The 24,881-nt window shown below is 35.7% G+C and overlaps 1 protein-coding gene across 1 annotated transcript; it reads left to right on the top strand.

Moving 5' to 3' along the window:
- The first annotated feature begins 5,642 nt into the window (after nucleotides 1-5,642).
- BTBD9 (BTB (POZ) domain containing 9) lies at nucleotides 5,643-24,881 on the top strand. The gene is made up of 14 exons (XM_085958244.1): nucleotides 5,643-5,943; nucleotides 7,702-7,841; nucleotides 9,358-9,521; nucleotides 10,190-10,256; nucleotides 11,477-11,633; nucleotides 11,717-11,816; nucleotides 13,517-13,645; nucleotides 14,487-14,646; nucleotides 17,296-17,518; nucleotides 18,886-19,045; nucleotides 20,230-20,357; nucleotides 21,108-21,347; nucleotides 22,864-22,942; nucleotides 24,240-24,881. Exons 2-14 carry the CDS (start codon nucleotides 7,769-7,771, stop codon nucleotides 24,480-24,482), a joined length of 1,923 nt encoding a protein of 640 aa, XP_085814370.1. The 5' UTR covers nucleotides 5,643-5,943; nucleotides 7,702-7,768; the 3' UTR covers nucleotides 24,483-24,881.

The following is a 24,881-nucleotide window of genomic DNA, read 5'->3' as shown; positions in this document are numbered from 1 at the left end:
ATTTTAATTTTAAAGCCTTGATTTCGATGAAAGTGTATGTTTTTTTGTATTTGATTTAGTGGAATTCATCAATGCACAATGAAATTGTACATTTTAATAACGAATTAACAAATAAATTTGATTATATAATGGAATTACTGATTAATCTAAGAAAGGATTATTCGATTTTATGACACATTGAAGAAATTTTTAATTATTTTTTTGCTGAATTATAAAGAGAAGACCTTTCTACATCAAATGGCATTCTTAACTCAAAACCTTTAAATTTATTATCGATTGGTGAGGATTTCCATTGCTGAACATAATAATAAAACAGATCTACTTTCATTTATTATTTTACCCATCCTCTATCTAGTCATATATATTTTAAGTACTCACTTATATAATTTTTGTCTAGATTGCTTTACCTACTGGACTTGTGAATTTCAAAACTTGGTATTTTAATTTACTTTTACTACTTATTTATACCTACGTCTAGGGATTGCAATACCGGTATTTCAAAACCAGTATTCCAGTATTTATCATTACCGAAATACCGGTTTTAAAAATCCAAAATACCAGAATTTTCGGTACTAAGAAAACACACTCCTTCACGTTTTTGAAAATAAACTATAAGATATGTGCTGCTAAAATGCAAATATATTGAGTGAATCCGACAGAGGTGAAAAAATAATACCTACTTAATAAATTTCATCAAATATATTACATAGGTAGGTAATATAAGTAATTGTCGCGATGAATTATCATAATATTATTTCGAAATAGAAAAGATCAGTGATAAAATTGTTCAATTATTCTATAATTATTGATGACTGTACAAGCGTTGAATTTAAGAAGCTTTTCCTGCAGCCGGACTTATTTGCACTTGATGAACTTTGAGGGCTTTAATTCAAATTATCTGTAAAAAATCACTAATTCTACAATTATGATCAATACATATTTTTATGTAGGTTTTTGCTATAAAATAATATTTAAAAAGATTTTCATCGGTATACTGATAAGCACCTACTTCTGTTATTAATGTTTATGCAATACCGAAAAACCGATATTGACATTTTCATTCAGTACTTTGAAAGTATTGATGCACACAAAGTGGAATTATAGTACAGAGCCTCCAAAATTATAGTATTTGGGGAAAAATATAGTACGCGATGTCATCTGTTGAAAATGTATAGGTTTTAGTTTCTCAGAAAAAAAATAACGGAGAATTTGAGAAGTTCCGAGATCCTTTATTATTTAGGTACCTCTTGCCACCAAAAATGCTTACCGAAAAATTCAAGAAATTTTATTTTGAAATATCGGAATTTTGGTACTTTTTACACATTTTTTCCGTTACCTATTCAAAATTATAGTATTTTGGATATAGTATTTTGGATGATATCCCTAGTAATCATCATGGCTGGAAAATCAAATTGAGTGGCCCTCAGTCTCCGGCAGGCCTTAAATGGTCAGAGGGCCGGCTATGAAGATTGCGACGGAATGTGCGATCTATGTTTAAAAGTGGAAAATTGCAAAACGTTATTATGGAAATGAATTGGTTAAAATTAGACATCCGTGGTATCAGCGAAGTGAAGTGGAAGGGAAACGGCAGATTTAAAACTGACAACGGCACCTTGTATTACTCGGGAAATGATGATAACCACCATCGAAATGGAGTGGGTATCATAGTGACCGATAAAATTAACAGATCGGTCAATAGTTTTGTTCCCTACTCTGACAGAGTAATGCTATTACAACTCAAATCATGGATGGGTAATGTTAATATAATACAGGTGTACGCTCCAACTGCCGACAAAGATGACGATGTTATAGAAGAATTCTATCAACAGATAAATGAAATTCTAAAATCGACGAAAGATAATGAAGTTACCTTGATTATAGGAGATTTCAACGCAAAGATTGGTAAAGGTAAAAGTGGAGAATTAGTAGGAGAATTTGGTCTAGGACAAAGAAATGATCGAGGAGAAAGATTACTACAATTTTGCCAGGAACATAGTATGGTTGTTTGTAACACATTATTCAAACTTCCAGCAAGGCGATTGTATACATGGAAATCCCCACAAGAACAACATTGCAAGAAATCAAATAGACTATATATTATTAATTCGCAATACTGTGGAACATAGTTCTCGACGATCTTCTCTCTATGCCGTTTCCTGAAGGTGTACACGCACAGGCCTTTGCTGATGATGTATTGCTGATTATGGAATCCAAAGAACTTGGTTCTCTAGAATCCATGACTAATAGCGTACTGGAGAGCGTCGAGGCCTGGGGAAGGAAGGTCAAACTGTCTTTCTCCGCGGAGAAAACGAAGGCCTTATTCTTTACTAGGAGGCGCGTCTCTCCGCCTTCGCTGGTGATGAATGGGCAACCTCTATCTTTTTCTAGGGATCTTAAACTTTTAGGGGTTGTAATCGATGACAAACTAAATTGGTCAAAGCATGCGGACAGCATCTGCAAAAGAGCCGCGGTGACTTCGCTCAAACTAGCAAGAATGGCCAAACCCACATGGGGTGTATCTTCTGAAGCTCTTCGAATTCTCTACACTTGTGCTATTGAGCCTATGATCACGTATGCGGCCAGCATATGGCATGAACCTGCCAAACGGAAAAACATTTTTCAATAAGGCATATTCTCTCAGCCGGCACAATTTTCATTTGACTAGCATCAAGTAGAGTAGTTTGCGTGCCAAAGTCCTTAAGAAACCTCGATAGTAAATGCGAGGTATCCATAAAGGCATCTAGAAAAAAAAAAAAAAAAAATCGTTACAGAAATAGCGTAACATCTACTAAAACTTATCCAGGTACTAACATCTCATCTGACCACAATCCTGTTGTAGCTACAGTAAAAATTAGATTAAAAAGATTACCGAAGGAACCACGCGCAACCCAACGTGTTGACATTAATCTACTGAAGGATCCCGAAGTCAAACAACAAGTAAAAAGTGCACTGAACACAGAAATAGAACAAATAAAAACTTCAGTCATTACATCCTCTGACATAACAGACAAGTGGACAGGATAAAAGATGTGTTCTCCATATCTAATAATCAATTAGAATATAAAAGAACAGCTAAGAAGCAAAAATGGATGACAGATGAGATTCTGTCTTTAATGGACGAAAGAAGAAAATGGAAAAATAAAAATGAACCTCAATATAGGAGAATTCATAATACTTACCATAAAAAGTAAAATTCGTACAGCTAAAGAAGAATGGATGTCCGACCAATGCAAAGAAATTGAAAATCTCCAACTAAAATACGATTCCTTTAATATGCACAAGAAGATAAAGGAAACATTGGGAATTACGAAAGGAACCTCATCAACTATCTTGAAAGACAAAGATGGACGTATTATATTAGATATAGAAAAGAAGCTGACTCGTTGGAAGACATATATTGAAAATCTGTTTGATGATGATAGGGGCCTATTTTAGTTTTAAGGAATGCGTAAAAATTGTATGCAATTTATATTCTGTAAAAATTATATGTATAATGTCAACAATAATATTACGTGCATGCATAAATAGGGCAGAAATAATAAACGCAATACGAAATTCTAAAAATGTTAAGCTGTCGGCCCTGATAATATTTACAACGAAATGATAAATTTTTTAGAAGATCAATTAGAAATTCTCGTTGATTTGTTTAATTAAATTTACGAAACGGGCATAATTCCCGATGATTGGTTGAAATCGACATTCATCACTACCAAAAAAGGCGAACGCAAAGGAGTGCAGCGAGTTTAGAACAATAAGTTTGATGAGCCACATGTTAAAAGTTTTATTAAAAATCATCCATAATAGGATTTTTCGAAAATGCGAAGAAGACATGGATGACACACAATTTGGCTTCAGAAGTGGTTTGAGCACTCGCAAAGCACTTTTCAGCTTGAATGTTCTAGTGCAAAGATGCCTAGATGTTAATGTTGATGTTTATATGTGTTTCATTGATTACGAGAAAGCATTCGATACTGTTAGGCATCCTAAACTTCTCGAACTCTTGCAGGAGAAAGGCATCGATGCAAGAGACATTCAACTGATAGCTAATTTATATTGGAATCAAACAGCGAATATTAAGATTGAAAACGAAACCAGTGGAGAGGTAAAAATTCGTCGTGGTGTAAGACAGGGGTTTATATTGTCAGCTTTGCTATTTAACATGTACCTACTCGGAAGCTATTTTCAAGGAAGCCTTACAAGGTGAATCGGTGGGCAAACATATTAACAATATACGATATGCCGATGCTACTGTACTGATTGCTGATAGTTTAAAGAGTTTACATCAACTGGTAGAAAAGGTTAATGAGGTCAGTAATTCTTATGGTTTAAAAATGAACCTCAAGAAAACAAAACTATTACTAGTATCAAAAACAGCGACACCAGACACCAACACAAATTTTTTCATTAATAGCGAACCAATCGAACGTGTGACCCATTATAAATATTTAGGTACATGGGTCAATGAGAAATGGGACCAGTCTCAGGAAATAAAAACTAGAATTGAGATCGCAAGGAGCGCCTTTCTCAAAATGAGACACCTCCTTAGCAATCGAGATCTTAACCTAGGTCTGAGACTGCGTATGGTACGTTGTTATGTGCTCTCAATTCTTTTCTATGGTATGGAAGTATGGACGCTAAGCCAAGAGATGTCACGGAGACTTGAAGCTTTCGAGATGTGGCTGTATAGACGCATCCTCAAAATTCCTTGGACTGACCGGGTGACAAATAATGTTGAAGTTCTCAATCGAATGGGGAAGGACCGAGAAGTTCTACGTAGTATCAAAACCAGGAAACTACAATACCTCGGCCACATTATGAGAGGACAAAAATACCGCATTCCCCAACTTGTCATTCAAGGAAAGATCAATGGGAAGCGTAGCAGAAGACGGCGCCGCATTTCGTGGCTTAAGAACCTCCGTGATTGGTACGAGTGCAGCTCCACCGAACTGTTCCGGGTAGCAGGCGACAAAGATAAGATCGCCTTGATGGTGGCCTACCTTCGCTAGGGGATGGCACAATAAGATGTATTTTGGACGTACTACCTATACCTGTTTTATATCGTACATAGTACGCGTACCTACCAAAATTATAGTACAAATACTATAATTATAGTACGGTTAGCAACACTGGGGACACGAATAATCAACAAAAAAAGACATTAGAATAAAATTGACAATATTGACATTGTTGCCAGTATATTAAGATAAATGGTTTGGCGCTACAATTATTACTTTGACATTTGTGAATTTCTACCTTTTCTTTGTGCGATATATTACTTATCGGTAAAAATATTTTTACCAATTGTGTGTAATTGTCAAAATTTAGTTAACAATATTTACATTATTTTACAATAAGTGAAGTATGATTGCTGTTTTGTGAAAGAAACTATTTTAGGATGTGATTTCATTTATTTATTTGTGAAATCATGTAATATGTGAAAACTACTTTCCAAATGTTTAAGTTTTTTTTAATTTTGATTATTGCAATGTGCGATTAATTCCCACACTTTCAAAAATACGTAGGTAGGTAGGTAGTATAATTTTCTGGAAAATGAACTATAATTCCGTTAAGGAATGATGGTAACACTAAATTTTATAAATGTCAGTGGAATCGCGGAATGTGCGCAATTTGATAAATAGGTCGGATGTTAAGCCTTGAATCGATTTTTTGACGTTTGTCCTTATTTACTTAATCGAGTATCGTTAATGATATAATTAATTTCTGTCAGATAGAAGATCGTTTGTATAAGTGGAAATATTTCACGTTACAGTGATACAGAAATCATTATTTTTGAAGATTCAGGCAAAATAAAAATAAATTCCAAACTTCACTTCACTTCCTTCACTTTCCAAAACATTACAGATATTTTGGCGATACTATACTGTTATTATTGCAGTTAAATATCTATTTATCGTTGGACCATAACAGCACAGCCTTATTCGAGTAAGTATTACAGTTTTCTGAAATCAGACTTTATAATTACTATAATATTTTGTTTATCTTGTCGGCTATCGGGCGCGTTATTTGACGTTTCACTCGGCTAGCAATATTATGTTTTGAAGCCAAAAGCAAAATATGAGATTTTTTTAAGTCGAAAACGGTTGTCAATGTACAATAACTAAATTATACCCGTATTTTTTATGACAGCGATGTAAAATTTGTTTGATATATTATGATCAATACTGACGTTCTTGTAAATTAGATTTTTTTTTAGATCGTAATTTCCATTAAGACTAGCAGTATCTAGTTTCAAATATCGTTCTGATTCATCTTGAAACATAAGCTAGGAATGTGCTTATAACACATTGTCTCGTCAATTACGTATTATATTTGGTAATTTTATGGTACATGGATACTCTCCTCTGCTCCAGAATGACGCTTTGTGGGGCGCGGGAGTACTTTATCTTGGGATTTTGGTAGAGGGAGGCGCCCGCTGACCTTGGAACACAGTTATTTCACAGTAAAGTGAAGAAAAGACAGAACTTGTTATCTCAGCGACGCTTACAAAAAATATTTAATTCAGCCGTAGAAGTTATATCTTACTCTAACACACAGTGCGGAGATATAAGCGTGCAGAATGCTTACTCGCTCGCACTTATGGCTCATTTTTGTTCAGGCCTTGGACCGATCCTAACAAGTCATTTGTTAGCTGTTTAAAAAATATTTATTTTTACAATTTATTGGACATTTTGACATGATATTTTTCTTACCTTTTATTGGAAAAGTCATTCATATAGGTAGGCTATCAAATTTTAAACTTTTAGTTTCTTAATAATAACAGATAAAATGGCCAAACAGCAACACCCCAGTGTCAGGGCATAGGGCAAGTACAAGATCACGCCATCTCCTCTCTCCATCGCCAAATCTTGCACCTCCCGCCATGAGAAACCTGCAACACGTTGATCACTTTTGTAGCACTGCTGCAGGGTGAGGGAGGCTCGGTGATGAAACCCTGAAGGTCGTGCCACAAGTGTTCGGAGTGTCACACTATCTGGCGGCATTCATAACGTGAAGTGTTTTTTCGTGAATACCTCAATTACCGACGGCTGCCATGTCTGACCAATGTACGCCTAAGATTCGGCGGAGACATCAATTCTCAAAGCTCAAAAGCTGATACCTTCGAAGCTTAGTATGATGCCGCACCTCAGCCATGCAGGAGCACCCGTTGAATACAGCAAAAAACTTTTCAATTCAATTCAATTTATTTATTTATTTTACATATAATGAACATAATAAATTATAAATTCAAAGCGTTCACGACATGACATAAAATAAGTGTTAATAATTGAATAACTTGAATGAATATATTTCCCCAACAATAAGGTTTCATTCATACCTAATCTTCCATAATGATAATGAACTCATTTGGAATCTATTTTCCTGAATATTTTATTGCAGTTGTATTTTCCAAAAAATTTTATGATTCTACTACATAAGTTGGCTGTCTTTTTAAATTCAAAATTTTTCTCTTGCGCTTGTAATATTTTTTTGTGTGGCCCTCATTATTTGAAAGGGGGCGAGGCCCGATTGGTTCAAATCACCCAGATCAAATCACACCAAAAGACCGGGCTTATAGCCTGCCTAAAATACGCTGAAGTCAGTTCTGTCATTGTCAGCGGTGCCCAAGCCGAGATTGCGCCACAACTGACAAGATTCTTGCCCGAATTATAAAATGTTTTATGCATTTTTTTCTGATTTCAGTGGTAATTGTGTCCAATGAGACACTGCTCCGGCAAATTTTAAGGAAAACATTACATATTTCCATATAATGAGCAGTCAACACCAATATCTAACCAGCAATGGACCGACCGTGGCGAGGGTCGGCGATATCGAACATACATGTAAGTATATTTGGTAAATGTGCCGCAGATGGTGTCATGTGATTTTATAATTTTCTTTTTAGACCAAACCAAACCTAACCTAATCTAACCTACCCCAACCTAATATTACCTAATATAATCTTAGTTTGTGATAATGATGGATCAAAATGTATGAAAATTTCAAATTTTCAATTAACAATTATTGGATCGAAAAGCCTATGCGCCGACAAAAAAAGGGTATTTATTATAATTGTCTACATGGAATAAACTGTTTTTTTAAAAAACAAAATTATAAAAGCGCATGACGACATCTGCGGCACAATTACCATATATTTAATTGATCATTATACATTATATAGTCTGGCCGATATGTCATACGCTGTATGTTGTGTGAAAGAATAGAGGAGAAGCACGGTGAACATACATTATGAATGGGTAACCGAAAAAAACAGTCATACGCATGGGTGTTGATATTGAATTTTATTTTATGTCAAGTATTTTATTGAATAACATATTCATAAAAGTAACTATTTAAGTACATGTTTCTTTTTTCACAGTACTATTAAATAATTAGTATATTTTTAACATATTAATTAAAATATAATACAGTGGAACTTGGTTATTACGAGGAAGATGGGACCAACTGAATTTGCTCTTTATAAGCGTTACTCGTTATATCAGAGAATAGGTATTTTTAAATGAGCGGTCAGATAACACAAAATGTCGCAATTCAAACAAAAATACACAATTAGAATTTTTCCCCGAAACAAGCATGGCATTCATAAACTACAAAAGAAGTTGTTTATTGTAATGAACGCTGGTAGGTACCTACTTACTTCACAAACCTTGGATTTTTTTTTCAACTACATGTGTGGATACTTTTTCAATCTTGTCGGTGAAAACACCAGTTAGGTAGATACTTAGACACTTAACTAGTGTCATAAACGTAATCCGAACCCGGCGGCATCCTTTGCGGTCAGATTTTATTGCTTAGGGTCGAAATGTTTTTAGACGATCGACACATTAACAGTTTTAAGAAAAGTTTTGACAATATTTTAGCTCGGTATATCCGATGAGGAGCTTGTTATAAAAGTGAATAAATGTATGGAGAAAATCATAAACTAGAATGTCAACGAATGTTTCCTCGTTACATTCGAGATCTCGCTATATCCATGATCGTAATAACCAACCTCGACTGTATAACAGTTTTAACAGGTACCTATATTTATTTTTTACTTATTTTATTTATTAATTACAGTCAAAAATTTAGAAAAGTTTCAAACCAAATATTTACACCAGAACAACAAGACCATCGTCCCACTGTTATTTTCATACATTTTTCTCTTTACATATTATACAATTTAATTTTACTGGTTATGCGGCAAGTTGTTCACTACCCGTTGTACGTCGTCTTCTGTACATTTTCAAGTTTACTAACTATGGTTCCTATGAAGTAATATTGAAAGTGCAGGGTTCTCTACGGTTATTAGAAGTTTGAAGATCCCCGATCTATTGAATATGCAATTGTATTTTTCAGCCCATCTGTCGGATAACATAGGCCAGCTCTGTCTGTCCAATGACCATTCCGACATCACTCTGGTAGTAGAGGGCAACCATATTCCAGCACACAAAGTCATCCTTGCTGCCAGGAGTGAATATTTCCGTGCTCTTCTGTTTGGCGGCATGAGGGAGACTTCTCAGGTAAAATATTCTGTAAAAAAATTGTTTGCACTGGCAACAAAATTGGTAGTGATAGGATATGCCTGTCGTTTTCAACTAGACACGAATAGATTTGTCACCTTTTCAGTCCGTCACACTCACAATAGGACAATGGACATCGAACTTAATAATACTTTTTGTTGGCACGGGCAATATCTAATTGATCCACTGCATCGATATATCTCGAATTGATGGATGCAACCAATATTTCTGCCTACTTCTTATTTGGCATTTCCTTTATTTAAATCAAGCCAAGTTTGACCCAATAGGTGCGTACTGACTGCCCTCGTTGCCCGATTGCCCGAAATGCCCGATTTGCCTCGGGCATTTGACAGCTCGCGACAAAATTAACGGCACGCGAGGCAGCTGCGCACAGCACGTTTGAGCATCGATAAACCAACAACGATTGGACCGGGTCGCGACAATGCTCGGGCGAGGCGGCACGTGCATTTACCTCGGGCAAGTCGCGTACTGACAATGCATTTTGCCTCGCGAGGCTTTTACGTATATTATCTATGGCGAAGCTGCCTCGCGACCATGCGAGGCTGCTCGCTCAGTCAGTATGCACCTAATGACGTTCTTAACTGAAAATGTAAATGTAAATAAAATTGAACAGAAAATATGTGATATGAATTTATTATTACTTTCAGACTGAAATTGAATTAATGGGGACGCCACTGCAAGCATTCAAAGCTCTCTTGAGATATGTCTATACTGGTAATTATTTCAAATTTAATCTTTTTGTAAAATATTCTAATCTGCTGAAAGTTTGTGAAATTATATGAAGATATTTTTTATTGTCATTGTTGGTTTTAGAACCCTGTTAGATATTTCACCGTTTCTTCCGGTTTCATCTTAAATTTCATAACAACATTCTAAGGCTGGGTTCCCATAATTTTTCACAGGACTTTCAATTCAATTTGCGACCCCACGCCATATTTGTATAAAAAGTATTTTTTTTTTTAAATACAGTAGACTCCCGATTATATGGGCTAATGGTGGGAAACAGCGGCACAGATGAGCAAAAACATGGATAGTCCGAACTATGGTTTTTTTTCTTTTTAAAATATGACATATTTTACAAACAATTATTTTAACATGTTTAATACTTATTATTTATTAAGAAAATCTGTGATTTTGGTTTATTTGCAGGAATCTTTTAATTATTTTCTAATATCAGTTTGAATTTTCCTAAGAGCTATATCGTTGTATACACCGTATCATGCACGGATAATCAGGAGTTTACTGTATACTAAAATTAATTTACATGTGAATTATAAAATCATCACGTTTTCTCTCACTTTTCATCATGTTTTATTGTTCTTTTATAGTCCACGGTATTATTTTCTACAGCCCAGCAATTAATTGCATCATTCATATGCAATTAATATTTTTTTACGGTAACCCTATGAAGATCATATTATGGGCCTCCACAGGGTGGAGGTTTGTATTAACAGATTTTTGTTTTTACGAGAAATGGATGTCAGCCACTTGCTTAACCTATTAGGTCCATACTCTGACTCATACACAAATTGAAAAACAATATGTGTAATTGCCAGACCCTGGATTCGAACCTTGGACCCACGACACTATAGGCCAACGCTTAAGCCGCACGGCCTTCGTGATTGATTTGATTTGATTTAAAATACAAAAGCCGATCGCCAATGTAGCTCAATTTAGAAAGCCCTTTAGTGAGTATTAAAAGCCATTAGTTAAAATTTGTCGTAATTAAGTATGAATACTTTAGCATTGTGGTTAATGTGCGTGGGCGCTATACCCGAGAGATGCAAGTTCGATAACTTACTCTTTTCAAAAAGATTTTGTCTATTGGTTATAATATTATATTTTCTCACAAGTGTCTTCAAAATTATGTATGTTTAACAATTTATTTATATGTATTGACTCTTATTATTGACAATTTTTAAATTATATTTCAGGCCACATGTCTCTGTCAACATTACGCGAAGACAACGTATTAGATACCCTAGGATTAGCACATCAATTTGGCTTCCAAGACCTGGAGACCGCCATATCTGATTACTTGAGGCAAGTCCTCGCTCTTAGAAATGTGTGTGCCGTTTTGGACGCAGCGAGGTGAATATTATTATTTTTTGCTTACTGCAGTCCTGTTGATAAATACATAAGTATGATTTAACCGATACCTTCCGTATTTTAAGGTTGTACGGATTGGCGGGCCTGACGAAAGTGTGCCACAATTACATGGACAGGCATGCATATGAAGTCTTGCAGCACGAATCGTTTGTGAACATGTCAATAGTATGTTTTTTATATATTATCATTTATTCCTCTGATGTGTTTCACGATGCACTCTATCATGCGGTTGACCTATTCGATAGAACGTACTAAACAGCGGCAAAGGTACTTAGTTGATGGGTAACCAAAAAAATGTGTGAACGGTCATACTTACGGAACACAGTGGCGAAGGGTTGAAGTAGCCTGTTAAGATCAGCCGTACATAGTGCATATTAAACTTTGTCAATCGTACATATTTGTTTTCATTGAAATAAGACTATAATTTACAGATGGTGTTGGTTAGTTTTTAAAATTCAATTATGCCCTGCGAAAACCAACCCATTATAGGTAATAGTCAAAAAATACTCGTCTATCCATAAAATTATGCAATTAAATCATACATAACTGGATATTATATAGATAGAATAATATTTTTTATCTATTATAGTTTGGTTTGGGCACGGTTTAATGAATTTAAAAAAATGAACCAGTAATATGATTAATATGCAATGTTCCCTGTAAGGTGTGCGCATGTGCGTGCGCACACCTACCAAAATGTGTCCGCAAACATGTTTTCATCCCCCACACAGTCCTCACACAAAAATATTGTAAAATAAAGATTCCTTTCCCAGACTTTAATTAGTTTTGCTCGAATGCACGAAACCATCACATGCACAATTCTTCGACGCATTTCTCGGAAGGTGAAGGTCAAGTGAGACTAACGCAAGCACGTAAGTGAAATTTTACGTCGAGCGGGATCTCTATATCCATCCCGTTCTATCGCTTGCCAAAGTATATACGTATTTTAGTGTTTATCAATGGACCACCTATGTGCCGGGTCCTCTACATTTCTTAGTCTTTGACATGTTTCAAGAAATATTGTTAGTACAGTCTCATAGTAATCCTTACTGTGAAAACATTACAGTTCTTACAATATTTTTTAAGTGGTTAAAGTGTTCGTGCCAAAAAGCAGTGTTTTTTACTTACAAACCTTGTATCGGCCCGTCACTGACGGGTGACACAAACCCTAGTTACGCCACTGCTCAGATGCGTTGATGATCCGCACACACAATAGAAAAATTAGGGGGAACATTGGTAATATGTATTCTTAATCCAATCAAAACAAATAAATATGAATGAAAAAGTGTGCACAATTTTGTCATAACGCCCAAAATATACTAAAACTATTGTGGTTTGGTTAAGGCAGGGTTTGATTGATTTTTAAAAACTAACCAACACCATTTGTAAATTGTAGTTATATTTCAATAAAAACAAATATGTATGGCTAACAAAGTTTAATGTGCACTATTTATGGCGGATCTTAACAGCCTACTTCCACCCGTTGCTACTGACGGGACATGATATTGAATAATGTTTTGTCTTCTTACTGGTATAAATTACTAAACACAAAATTATTATATTTTATTTTTTAAAATGGATATTTTGCTAAGAAGACAACACAACTTTTATTTGACCAACCACGGGATCAATCCTGTGACCTACAGCACTGTGGCCGTCGGCTACAGTGAGCACTGTAAAAATGCGTGAGATGTAATAAATTGCCCACTTCACCCATACAATTTTGAATGTTATTTGTCACATCGTCGGCGTAATTGGTTAGATTTTGTATGTGCTGAGTAGGCTGCGATAATCGTGAGGTTTCTTTGATTCCGAGAGATGTCTCCGCCTAATTTACGCATTACTGACCAAACGATAATTTACAGGAGTCATTGCAAGACCTGTTGGAGAGAGATTCCTTCTTTGCACCGGAGGTGGAGGTATTCCAGGCCGTGTGTAGATGGTGCAAAGCAAATCCACAAACATCTAAACAGAATGAAGAACAATTCCATGCGGTTAGTAGTTTTACTGCATTGTAATATAATGCGCTGAGGATTGTAGTAATACAAGTGGGAAAGTAACTGGGCTTAGTAAATAAACTTCAAATTTAAATATGCGAATTCTACATATCTATTTTTAACATTCTGTAAATCAGCTCACATTTTTGTTTATTAATGATGTTTATTAACCTGTTTGAAGAAGGACAAGTCATGCAAAAATATTCTAATTATATACGATTACTATGAAAATAATAATGACATTTTATATACCATGTCCATGGGAAATACATACTCCAAATGTAAGATTCAAATGCTTAGATCTTTCCATACAGAGCAATTTTATGTTTGAATCGTATTTACAATAAGTGGAAACACTGTCTGACATATCGACCCCTTCTACATATAAGGCCGGAACTGCAAAATGGTTCTTTTCAGTAGTATGATTTTAATAAATTTTAATGACACCACAACGTTAATTTTTCAGCTGAAATCGTAATTTTTTATTTGATTGATATATATATATTGATTGAATTGTTGTTTTTTCTCGATTATCATTGTTGTATTATCTTTAAAAATATTTAATAAGTCAAAATAGCCAAAAACGCAGTTACGGCCTTTTACGCAGGAGGTGTCGTTATATACCCTCTCTCTCTATCACAACAGCCCGAGAGTGGTAATTGGTTATCTGAATCTTCAACTTCAGATATAGTTGACCGTTCTAATGGGTTTCTAGCCCGAAACAGCTGTCAACGTAAAGACTCAATTAAAGTAGAATTAACAAAAATAACTTTGTTTCAAAACCAATATTTATTATGTTGTCAGATTTCATTATAATATCTGTTTGTGCTGCTTACAGGATACAATACTGAGATGTGTTCGTTTCCCACTTATGTCATTGGAAGAACTGTTGACGGTTGTAAGGCCTTTCTCTCTGGTCACTCCCGACATGCTTCTAGATGCCATTCAGGAAAAGACACACACTAACAGTACAACGCTAAAACACAGAGGACAATTATGTGAGTAAACTGATGTTTACTATGTTGATTCCCCTACATAGGGATTATGCCGGAGACTGATCTCACAACTAGGAGTTAGTTTAAATTTAACATGTAATAAATAGTATTAAGATTTAGTTGCAGGTATTTTATGTTTGATTTAAGTCATCACCCCGGAGGAATCATCTCCAGTGACCCGTGTAAATGCACATTCATCAACGATCAGTGATCATGCGGAATCAAAAGTGATTGAAGTTCAACTTGTTCTACTTTTTGATCATTTTTTGATCACTACGGATGATTCCGCGGATGCGCAATGCGCCCCTAAGTACTGTCATCATATTCCCCATGGTATTACGTCGCATTACCCATGGTTTTATCCACCAACGCATCTTTTTCCTACCCCTTTTTCTCTCAATGAAATTTCTGCATTCATATAACAAATAATTACAAATTGTTGGAATTCCAACCTAAACCACATTTTCACCACAATGACACCATTTTGGAATGAATTGAGTACATATATCACTTTCAGTGACTTGTGTAAACAAAAATTGAATGCCTGAGTGCAATTCCCTGCGGTTGAACATCCGCAGTGAAGATTTTAGAATAATATTGTTGTAACATATATTTCTCTATTTCGCCCAATATTCTGAGAAATGGTGCTCTGATTGATGTCAGACGATAATAGTATTAGGTGATGTCACCCCGGATGCAAGTAATGAGGAGACTCAGCTTCTCTCCTTTTAGCACGTCGGCAGCATTTGCCGACTTTTGACCAAGCAAGACTCACGTTCTGTCCTTATTTAATCATGGGCATGATTTATTATATTTTATTAACTAGCAAAATAATAAGTACATAGCTAGTTTTGAATTTTTCTTCTTCATCGAGACCTCATGACTGAGGATGATGACTTGCCTTCTGCACAAACTTGGGTTCACCCCTCTTAACATTCAGCAGCCTGTGTCGATGGAAAATTCGTGGCATGTATATATCACTTGTTAAATGCGGTTTTAGTAAAGTTCTAGTATAGTAAAACCTCGTTAATACGAATTCCACGGGACCGAAAATCGAAAAAAAAATTCCAAATATGAAATGTATTGCGGAAAACTACTAAAATTTTGAAAAATAAATATTTTTTGATTTTCATTAATTTCGTTTATGATCATAGATGTGCCTACCAAATTTCCGATACAATTCTTTCAAATTAAAATCCGTCCAAATACCATGTGTCATTAATCCTATAGTTTCGTAATAGAAAAATACGAAATATTTTTTATTCTTTCAATTTGTCAACACAATTGTTTGGCATTCATTCTCTAGTAAAACTATGTGAAAATCCGATAAACAATCAACAATTAAATACCTACAGACCTGAAACATCCGAGTTATTGTTTTTCCTTTGAGTGGAGTGTAGTTGTGCCACTCATGTATTAATTAGCTAATACATGTTAGTGATCCGTGACACAAGTAGCAGGGAACATATTGTTTTAATCCAAAATACGACTTCTATAAACATCGTGTCATATTCCGTTCCACAGTACAGGACGTCAATGGACGTCATGTCATATCACATCTCACAAAATACGACGTTTATAGATGTCATGTCCGCAAACGTGTTAAATGCGGTCTTACAGGGTGTTCGCAATACCTATGGAATAATTTATTCTTAAGGGGGGACATGCTCAGCGTAGGTTAAAATGGTGCTTTTGTTCTATTTTCAAAGCATGATCCTGGACATACCTTAAATGTTCTAGATAATCTATTTATATAATTTTGAAGCCTTATTATCCTTTATATTTATTTTAAACATTTGATGACTGCACAAAGTGTTTTTATTACATAAAATAGTATTCTTTTAAACCTCTCGCTCTAATGTTTTAGAATATAGTCATATTTCAGTACATAACTGTGCAGTGGTGTTAAGAATTTTTACATTTATTAATTTTTTAAACGCATTTATAAAACCATTAGTATAATTTATGACGAGATAATTTTAGTAAAATATTTACGATAAAAAATTATATTGATAATCTCTGTGATCCCAAATTTGACAAGAATTAGGCATTTTATTATTCAAAAAATCGGCAAGATTAACACATTTGAAGATAATTCTAAAGATACTAATTATAAGCTATAGTCTTTGACCATTCAAGTGTGATAAGCATCCTATGAATAATGATTGCTTTATAATAATTATTGACCTAAGAATAAGGTAGTGTTTTTTTGAAATACGCCATTTTTTTTGTCATCCCCCAGTGGTTAAGCTACAACATACGGCCGTAGCCATAAATTGACAAACTAAAATTGAAGTAGGGAGTAAGATCATGTTAACACGCGTGTTTAAACATGTACCTAACCGAAAAAAAAATCTTTTTTTTTTAAACGGTACATGTTCAAACACGCGCGTTAACATATATCCAGGATCATGCTTTGAAAATAGAAAAAAGCTCCATTTTTACCCACGCTGAGCACGTCCGCCCTTAACGAATTAATGTTATTTGATGGTTGAAGTTACTTAATGTGTTGTTAACACCGATTTTTTATGTGTGAAGCCACTAAATAATATAATATGCTGTTCCTTTAGTTATAGTATATTATGTTTTATGATCCAAGGTGTTATTATCATATTGTAAATTGCATTCAATTTCCATTAATTCTTATTGCAGTACCTGAAGAAAATGTTGCCACACTGAAATATGGCTCCACAGTTATCCAGGGTGAGATGAGAACGGCACTTTTAGATGGCGACACCCACAAGTATGACATGGAGAGAGGTTATACACGCCATGCTATCGTAGAGGGCGGAGAAAATAGTGGCATCCTAGTGAAACTCGGAACACAAAGCATAATCAATCATATTAAAATTCTCCTCTGGGACAGAGATATGAGGTAAGCACCATTTTTATTATTCAGTAAATTATTATCTTTCTTGGCTTCACAATCTACGATGGGTCCCGGCCTACTTAAGTAGTAGATTCCTAGGCAATGCCAGGCACCAATCCTGAAAATAAATGCACCCATCATCGGCGCTGACACAATCTGCTCATTGAACCCTAGGACGTCTTAAACCTCTCCACCCTTTAGTGCTTCTGTGGAATACTTGCTTGTGTATCTAGCACGTGTCCTGGGCACTAAAATCATCCAATCAAAATATAAAATTTGATGTTATTATTCTTTTACGATTCTTATAATGTTTATGATATGAACACAAGCACATTTTCGCCTGCCAGGGAGAGATCAGAACCAGCCCTAGCCGGCCTTGTACCTGGAGTTTCAATGTCATTATAGTAACTATTGAAGCAGTATCTGTATAAAATATTTTCATTCTTAGTGATTTCTGAGTCAGTGTCACGGCATCCATCTCTTTCGCACAGTTCTTCTTGCTCGTGTTTGGAGATATGAGTTTCTGACGTCATGTGAGTTGGATTTCTGTCTTACGGACTTGCTCCTAAGCTGTTGATACCTGCTGGATCAATATATTTAACCTTTTTATTGTACCTACTATGTCTGTCTACAATTTACATCATCAAATGTCTCTGGAAACGATACTTATAGCCCATTTACACATGCATGTATTTACTGGTAGCAGTATGTATTGTCGCAATCATGAAATATAAATGTAAACACGTATTATCGTGCAAGTTACAAGACGCATGGATCAAAAAAGTTTAGCGGATTCTGAGTTTTCATGCAATCGTTGCAACTTGAAATATGCTCATGCGCAGTAGAACGATAGTGGCAAACAGGGAACTCAGAAATAATGGGAACTGAAATACCTAACGGGTAAGGAGAAGCAGGCAACCGATCTTGAGTAAGGAAGAATACGGGATAAATTTAAACACGTGTCAAGAATACGTCATACGTCGGATTATGCATTGACGCTCATTTAATATTGGTCACAGTCTATAATGCGTGGTATATTTTTTCATTGGACACTCAAACATTCAAAACCCTGCGTCAAAATTTACTGTATTGGTATAAAGCCTATCGGAATTCTATTTATTATTGGTTTTGTGGTGGCAAACCTAGTGGAAAAAGTTTATGAACCAGAGCATTTTGGCATTTACCAATTTTCACAACCTGTCCGAACCTATGAATTAGCTCCACACGACAAGAAACGCGTTCGCTTACGCTTCAACGATGAGATTGGTGAGGTAATAGTTTTGAAAAAAAATTGATTTATTGAGAGATGCCCAATTTGTGATCTGTCAGTGCGGTTTGGATTGAAGACTAATAAATGTGTTTGTTTCTTTAAGGTCTTATTCGTACTATGTACAAGTGTCGGTTGATCAAAAGGATTGGTTTTGTGTCATTGACCATTCGTCGTGTTACTGCAGATCTTGGCAACACCTGTACTTCCAACCTAGAGTCGTTCAATATATCAAAATCGTAGGAACCAATAATACAGTCAATAAGGTGACTATCATATATTTTTTTCAACTTAATAATTATTAGTTATTTAATAATAATAACATACAGTCGAACTTTGTTATTACGAGGAAGATGGGACCGACTGACTTTGGTCGTTATAAGCATTACTCGTTATATCGTTGTATAATATTTTTCACACCACGTTCTAGTTAAGCATAGAACATAAAAAATCTGAAAACCATCGTAAAAAACCCCGAAACAAGCGAGGCATTCATAAACTACAAAAGAAGTTGTTTATTTTAATGAAGTGCTGAGCCGTCGGCGCTGGTAGGTACCTACTGACTTCACAAAACTTGGATTTTGTACAGTCAATTTCAACCATATGCGTGGATACTTTTTTAATGTTGTCGGCGAAAACACCAATTAGGTACTTAGACACTTAACTAGTGTCATAAGTGTAATCCGATCCCAGCGGTATCGGTCTAGTTAACTTCCCAGTCGGATTTTATTGCTTAGGGTCGAAAATGTTGTTTATTAAACGATCGACACATTACCAGTTTTGCTCGGTATACCCGAGAAGTAACTCGTAATAAAAGTGGATAAATGTATGGAGAAAATCATAAACTAAAATGTCAACAAATGTTTCCTCATTACATCCGAGAGCTTGCTATTTCCGTGATCGTAATAACCTAGTTCGACTGTAATAATAATTTTTCTGCAGCTGTCAATTCAACCGTACTTCAAACATTCTGTTGTAATATAGATTCATAAGTGACCCTATGTATATATTATCGACTGTAGAAAGGAAAAAGGGCGTAACCCTCAGTTTATTTCAAAATTGGTTTTATTGCATAATAACATTGTAAACGACTAAATACACGTTGTGTCCAAAGAATATAAGCTGTAAATGCCGATTTATTATCTAAATTTAGCTAGCAGAAGTGACACGGGAAAAATGACTTAACCATCATTTTTTTTTTTTAATTAACTCAATAATAATTATCAGATTAGAGATATAAAAACCAAATTATTAATTATCATCCACCTCAAGGTTATGTCTATTTTGTATTTTAACTTTGACAGAAAACCATAACAAAAACGTTTTTGTGCGTCATGTAAAATTTGATTTGTGTGGATTACGCCTTTTTTCCTTTCCACAGTCGATGTAGTATTGTTACGAAACAAAATTGCTTCATGTAATCAAAAATAATATTGTTTGTTCATTGCAGGTTTTCCATGCTGTTGCCATGGAAGCAATGCACACGCAGAAAATGCCAACACTAGTAAATGGAATGGTGAGACCCACGTACAATGTGGCTACACTATCTCTCTCCGCCACTGTCTTAGAAGGAGTTAGGTTAGTATAGTACTGTATTCATTGTCTCGAATAAAACACAATGGTTTTTACAAATTATATTTTTCTGTAAAAATCATCGTGTTATATTCGTGCTCTAATGTAAGGTTAGGTTTTCTATTAGAAAATCGAAATATGTACGGATTATCAATGCCATGTTTCTCACTGTAGTCAATGTCTTGAGGACGCGACGACTCGGATGGGCCGGTTAGATGTTGTTAGATGCGATGGATCTAGAGCTCTCCACAAACTTTATCGGAGGTTATCCCTGTAGGCACTCTGCCCCTGGGCCGCCCCCGGATTAGATTGGTGGATAACGTCAAGAGGGACTCAGTGTGATCGACGACTGGACTGAAAGAGCTTGGGATAGAGATGCTCAGAGGGCAGTTGTCCCGTCAGCCATGTACGTGAATGGTCTATAGCGCTAAATTAAACATTGAACACATTTCTCACTATCAAAAGAGTTAAACTGTGTTTTAGAACATGGATTTTAAGTTATTCCAATATTCTAGAATGGTTACAAAAAAATTCTGTTCTAGTATGTATACTTTCCTCTCCTTTATAGTTTTACGAAAACTACATAGCCAGTTTTGAAGACACGATGACGGTATATTATTATTATCTCATAGAAGTCCTTCCCAAACTTTCAGAAGTGATAATTTTGAAACAGTGGTTTGAACTTGGATGTAGTCAACACAGCAACGATATATTAGTCATTCAGTCAGTTTTTAAAGATGATTACAATGATTGCAGTCGATCCCGCGACGCCCTCCTCAACGGAGACATTCAGCACTACGACTGGGATGTGGGTTACACGTGTCATCAACTACGTTCGGGCGCCATCATCGTGCAGCTTGCGCAGCCCTACATCATCAGCTCAATGCGCATGCTCCTGTGGGACTGCGATGACCGCACCTACTCTTACTACATCGAGACCTCCATCAACGACTGGGACTGGGAGATGGTGGCCGATAAAACGCACGACTCCTGCAGGTAGGGACACCACACTGTCAAAGTATCGATACCTAGTTTTAACAATTGAATGGCTAAGGACACAAAAAATTCAAGCGCATGAATGAGCGACTTGAATAAATTGATTTACAAATGGTGCCAACGCCTAAGGCATAAAGCCCATTGACGCAGCGAGTGCGGCGCTCGCGCAAAATTTCTACAAGTGGCGCGTAAATCAAAGAAAATACAACGTAATCAAATACGCCAGCGCCCACTGGATTTCACGACGCATTATACGCGCCCGCCGCATGAATCATCGTTTTTTCGCGAATCACCGCTTCTCGGCGATACGAATGAAAGAAAATACAATGGAGTCCATTCATTGAACACGGCTACCAAAATTACGCCGCTCGAGGCCTCGTCGATCGACGGGCGAAAAGCAATTATTTAATAACAGAGAATCATTGTTTAATTTTATTGCGTGTCAAGTTTATCGCTGGTTGAATAATGTCGTCGAAATAATATAATATTTTTATTGCTTTGTTATGAGAGACGCTTTAAAAATAATTGTTTTGTGCTGCTTGGGCCGCTTATTACATAGGTGAAGGGTAATGCGCGGGAAGAGACGTGTGATTATGGTTATGAATAAACACTGCATTCGCCGACTTCGCCCGCTCGACGCGTTCTATGAGCGCTATCGCTAAGAATGAAAATTTACAAACTTTTGCAATTAAACTACCATCATATTGATAAAAGCCAGCTTAATAAAATATTAATATATTAATATTAATATAATAAATAGAAAGTCAAAACCTTCCAGCAGGTCTATTCTTAACAGTTATCACTTTAGCATGTTTCTGTTATTGTCATTGGTCCAAATTAACACGGAAGGTATTCTATAAACAATACAGTTATCTGCGGCTATTCATAATACGGCGAAAATTTAGGTTGGTAGACATGTCAGTCAAATTCGGATATGTTCGTGCTGCTGAACCCAAGTCTAGTCGTTAATGAGTCGAACACAAGAATTTTGTATTGACACGTCAGACATATCAACATAACCTACAATTTTATTAGCCATGTCATTGCGATTGCAGTACAACAGTCAAATCTCAATTCATAATATGTAAAATTGACATACTCTGTCTCATTCTCAAAGTTAGCACGGCCAAGAGAGGGGCTGTTAAAAGATATCAGCTTTTGACAATTCAGACTTTTTACATAATTAACCACCAGAATAAGTAAAGTGATAATTGTGATATATTTATCACAATTAGCTCTTTTTGGATGTTAAGTGATATGTTTGAATAGGCCTGCTGTAGTGCAATTTGACAGTTTAGCATACTGCACAAAAGATCACAAAAGAAACCAATGGATATGGAGGCAGGTAAAAGTATGCGATGTGACAGAGATCGTTGAACTGATGAAATGGTAATGAGCCCTACATGTCCCTAGCGGAGTGGACAACCACTGGATAAATTAATATGCCATGAGTTGTCAATAATATTTCTTTTCCAACCGTTACCAAAAATGTTTTATTGTGATCTTTTTATTTCAGATCCTGGCAAGTTGTTAGATTTTCACCACGACCTGTTGTTCTCATCAAAATTGTCGGAACAAACAACTCAGCTAATGAGGTAAGGCATAAGATTGAATTCTCTTAAATGTATTTTTTAGGGTAACAACACCGGCATATCTTCTTTTCAACATCGTTTTGATTAACATGAAGTTTTGTGCAGGAACGATTTTGCTGATCTTTACTAGTTTTCAATTTATCGCCCATGATGGCCGAGCGGTAGCTTGTCAGCTTATAATCGTGAACCCCATGTGTATTTGAACCCAAAATATGGACCTAATAGGTTGACCAAGTAATTTATTGTAAAAATAAAAATGTGTTAATACAAGCTTTACTATGTATAGGTCCATTATTATGATCCTCTTAGGGTCGAACATCATGATATAAAAGTATAACTTTGCTGTCACAAGTGTGTACAGTAAAAACAAAACAATGATTCAGTTGGTCGATGGTGTGCATGCGATGGGATACGGGATACAGATAGTCCCAAAACGTTGTTAGATTTTTTAATGTTTTTTTTTGCATATTTATTAAAACACATTGATTCAAAAGTAATTTGTAACCATTTATTGATAAAAATGTTAAAAACGCTTTGTGACGATATCCATTTTTTCTATCAAGAGTCGTTTGTTTGTTTACATCTTCCTCCACCGGAAACCCAGCATTTTTTTATTATACGTAACGATGAGACTCCCCTGTTGAAATTTATATCAATTTTTAATTGTTTATGTAATCTCGCCGGTGTAGGTAAATGCTTTTTTTCTATATGGAAATTGTGGATCTTTCTTCTAATATGTAATACTTTCCCCCAATTTTTCCTAATTCGCCACAAATTCGTACGTATTCATACACATGCAATCCACAAACCGAATCATTGTTTTGTTTTTACTGTACCTATTACCCCGTTTACACGTGCATCTGTTAACAGTAAGTATTATCGCGGCCAAGAAAATGTATGGGTAAACATGTATTATCCTGCAAGTTGCAAGCTTGCATGCATGAGTCAAAAAAGTTTAGAAGCTTCTGAATTTTCATGCGACGGTAGGGATTTTTTCGATCTGCGCCTGCGCAGTAGAACGATAGTGGTGAACCTGCCAGCAAAAAAACGAGCTATACTCATTTTGAGGTTAACAGATTTTCACTACCTGTTAAATAGTACCATAAAAATTATCGCGTCTCGCTTCCTCTTGAAGAATGAGATTGGAGAGAGAGTCTTTTACACTTTTACGTGTAAACAGTTATTGCTGCCAGTAAATCCATGTATGTGTGCAGTTGCTATAGGTACTGTTACACATTATTTGTAGTCAACACGATGAAAGGAAATATCTTTAAATTTAATATTGTCTGGATGATTGCAGGTATTCCACTTAGTTCACTTTGAATGCCCCGCCCAAGAGGACAACACCGCCTCTACATCCAGCCTAACCGCCAAACCGTCTTCGTCCAGTCAGCCGGGAGCTTCACCGACAACATTACGTAGAACCTCTTCATCCTCCCCCGGATCGTCTTCAGTTTCTCCGACGCCCGCTGGTGGACCTCCTTTGCCGTTACCGCCAACAGAAACCGCTCTAGAAGCGGAAGAACTACAAGATGCTAACTAATAAAAAGGTTTTAACCCCTTCTGCATTAATTGTATCTGTTATAATCAAATTTGAATGTTTCGTAACCTAAAAGAGGAACTATTGTAACTTATTAGGAAGACTTTCAGGGGATCCATTTAAATTTGGAAATTTATATGTATGTTGTGTTTTATTCAGTTTTTGAGAGTTTTATTGAAATATGTGTCATGTACAAGTGGCGAGGGGTGGAGGTAGGCTGTTAATATATGACACAATTTTCATTGAATTAAAAATACAATTTGCAGATGGTGGGTGCTAGTAAATTTTTTAAATTTAATTAAACCCTGCCTAAACCAAACCATAATAGTATAGGTATGCTATGGCCGATCTGACAAAAATACTTTGGTTTTCATTGAATTAAGAATACATATTACAGATGGC

This window comes from Rhyacophila brunnea, unplaced genomic scaffold (genome assembly GCF_057557595.1).
Source record: "Rhyacophila brunnea isolate RB1 unplaced genomic scaffold, BYU_Rbru_1.0 scaffold_7, whole genome shotgun sequence".
Classification (NCBI taxonomy): Eukaryota; Metazoa; Arthropoda; class Insecta; order Trichoptera; family Rhyacophilidae; genus Rhyacophila; species Rhyacophila brunnea.
The sequence above is the reverse complement of the archived record's forward strand: the minus strand, read 5'-3'. Positions and strand labels throughout refer to the sequence as shown.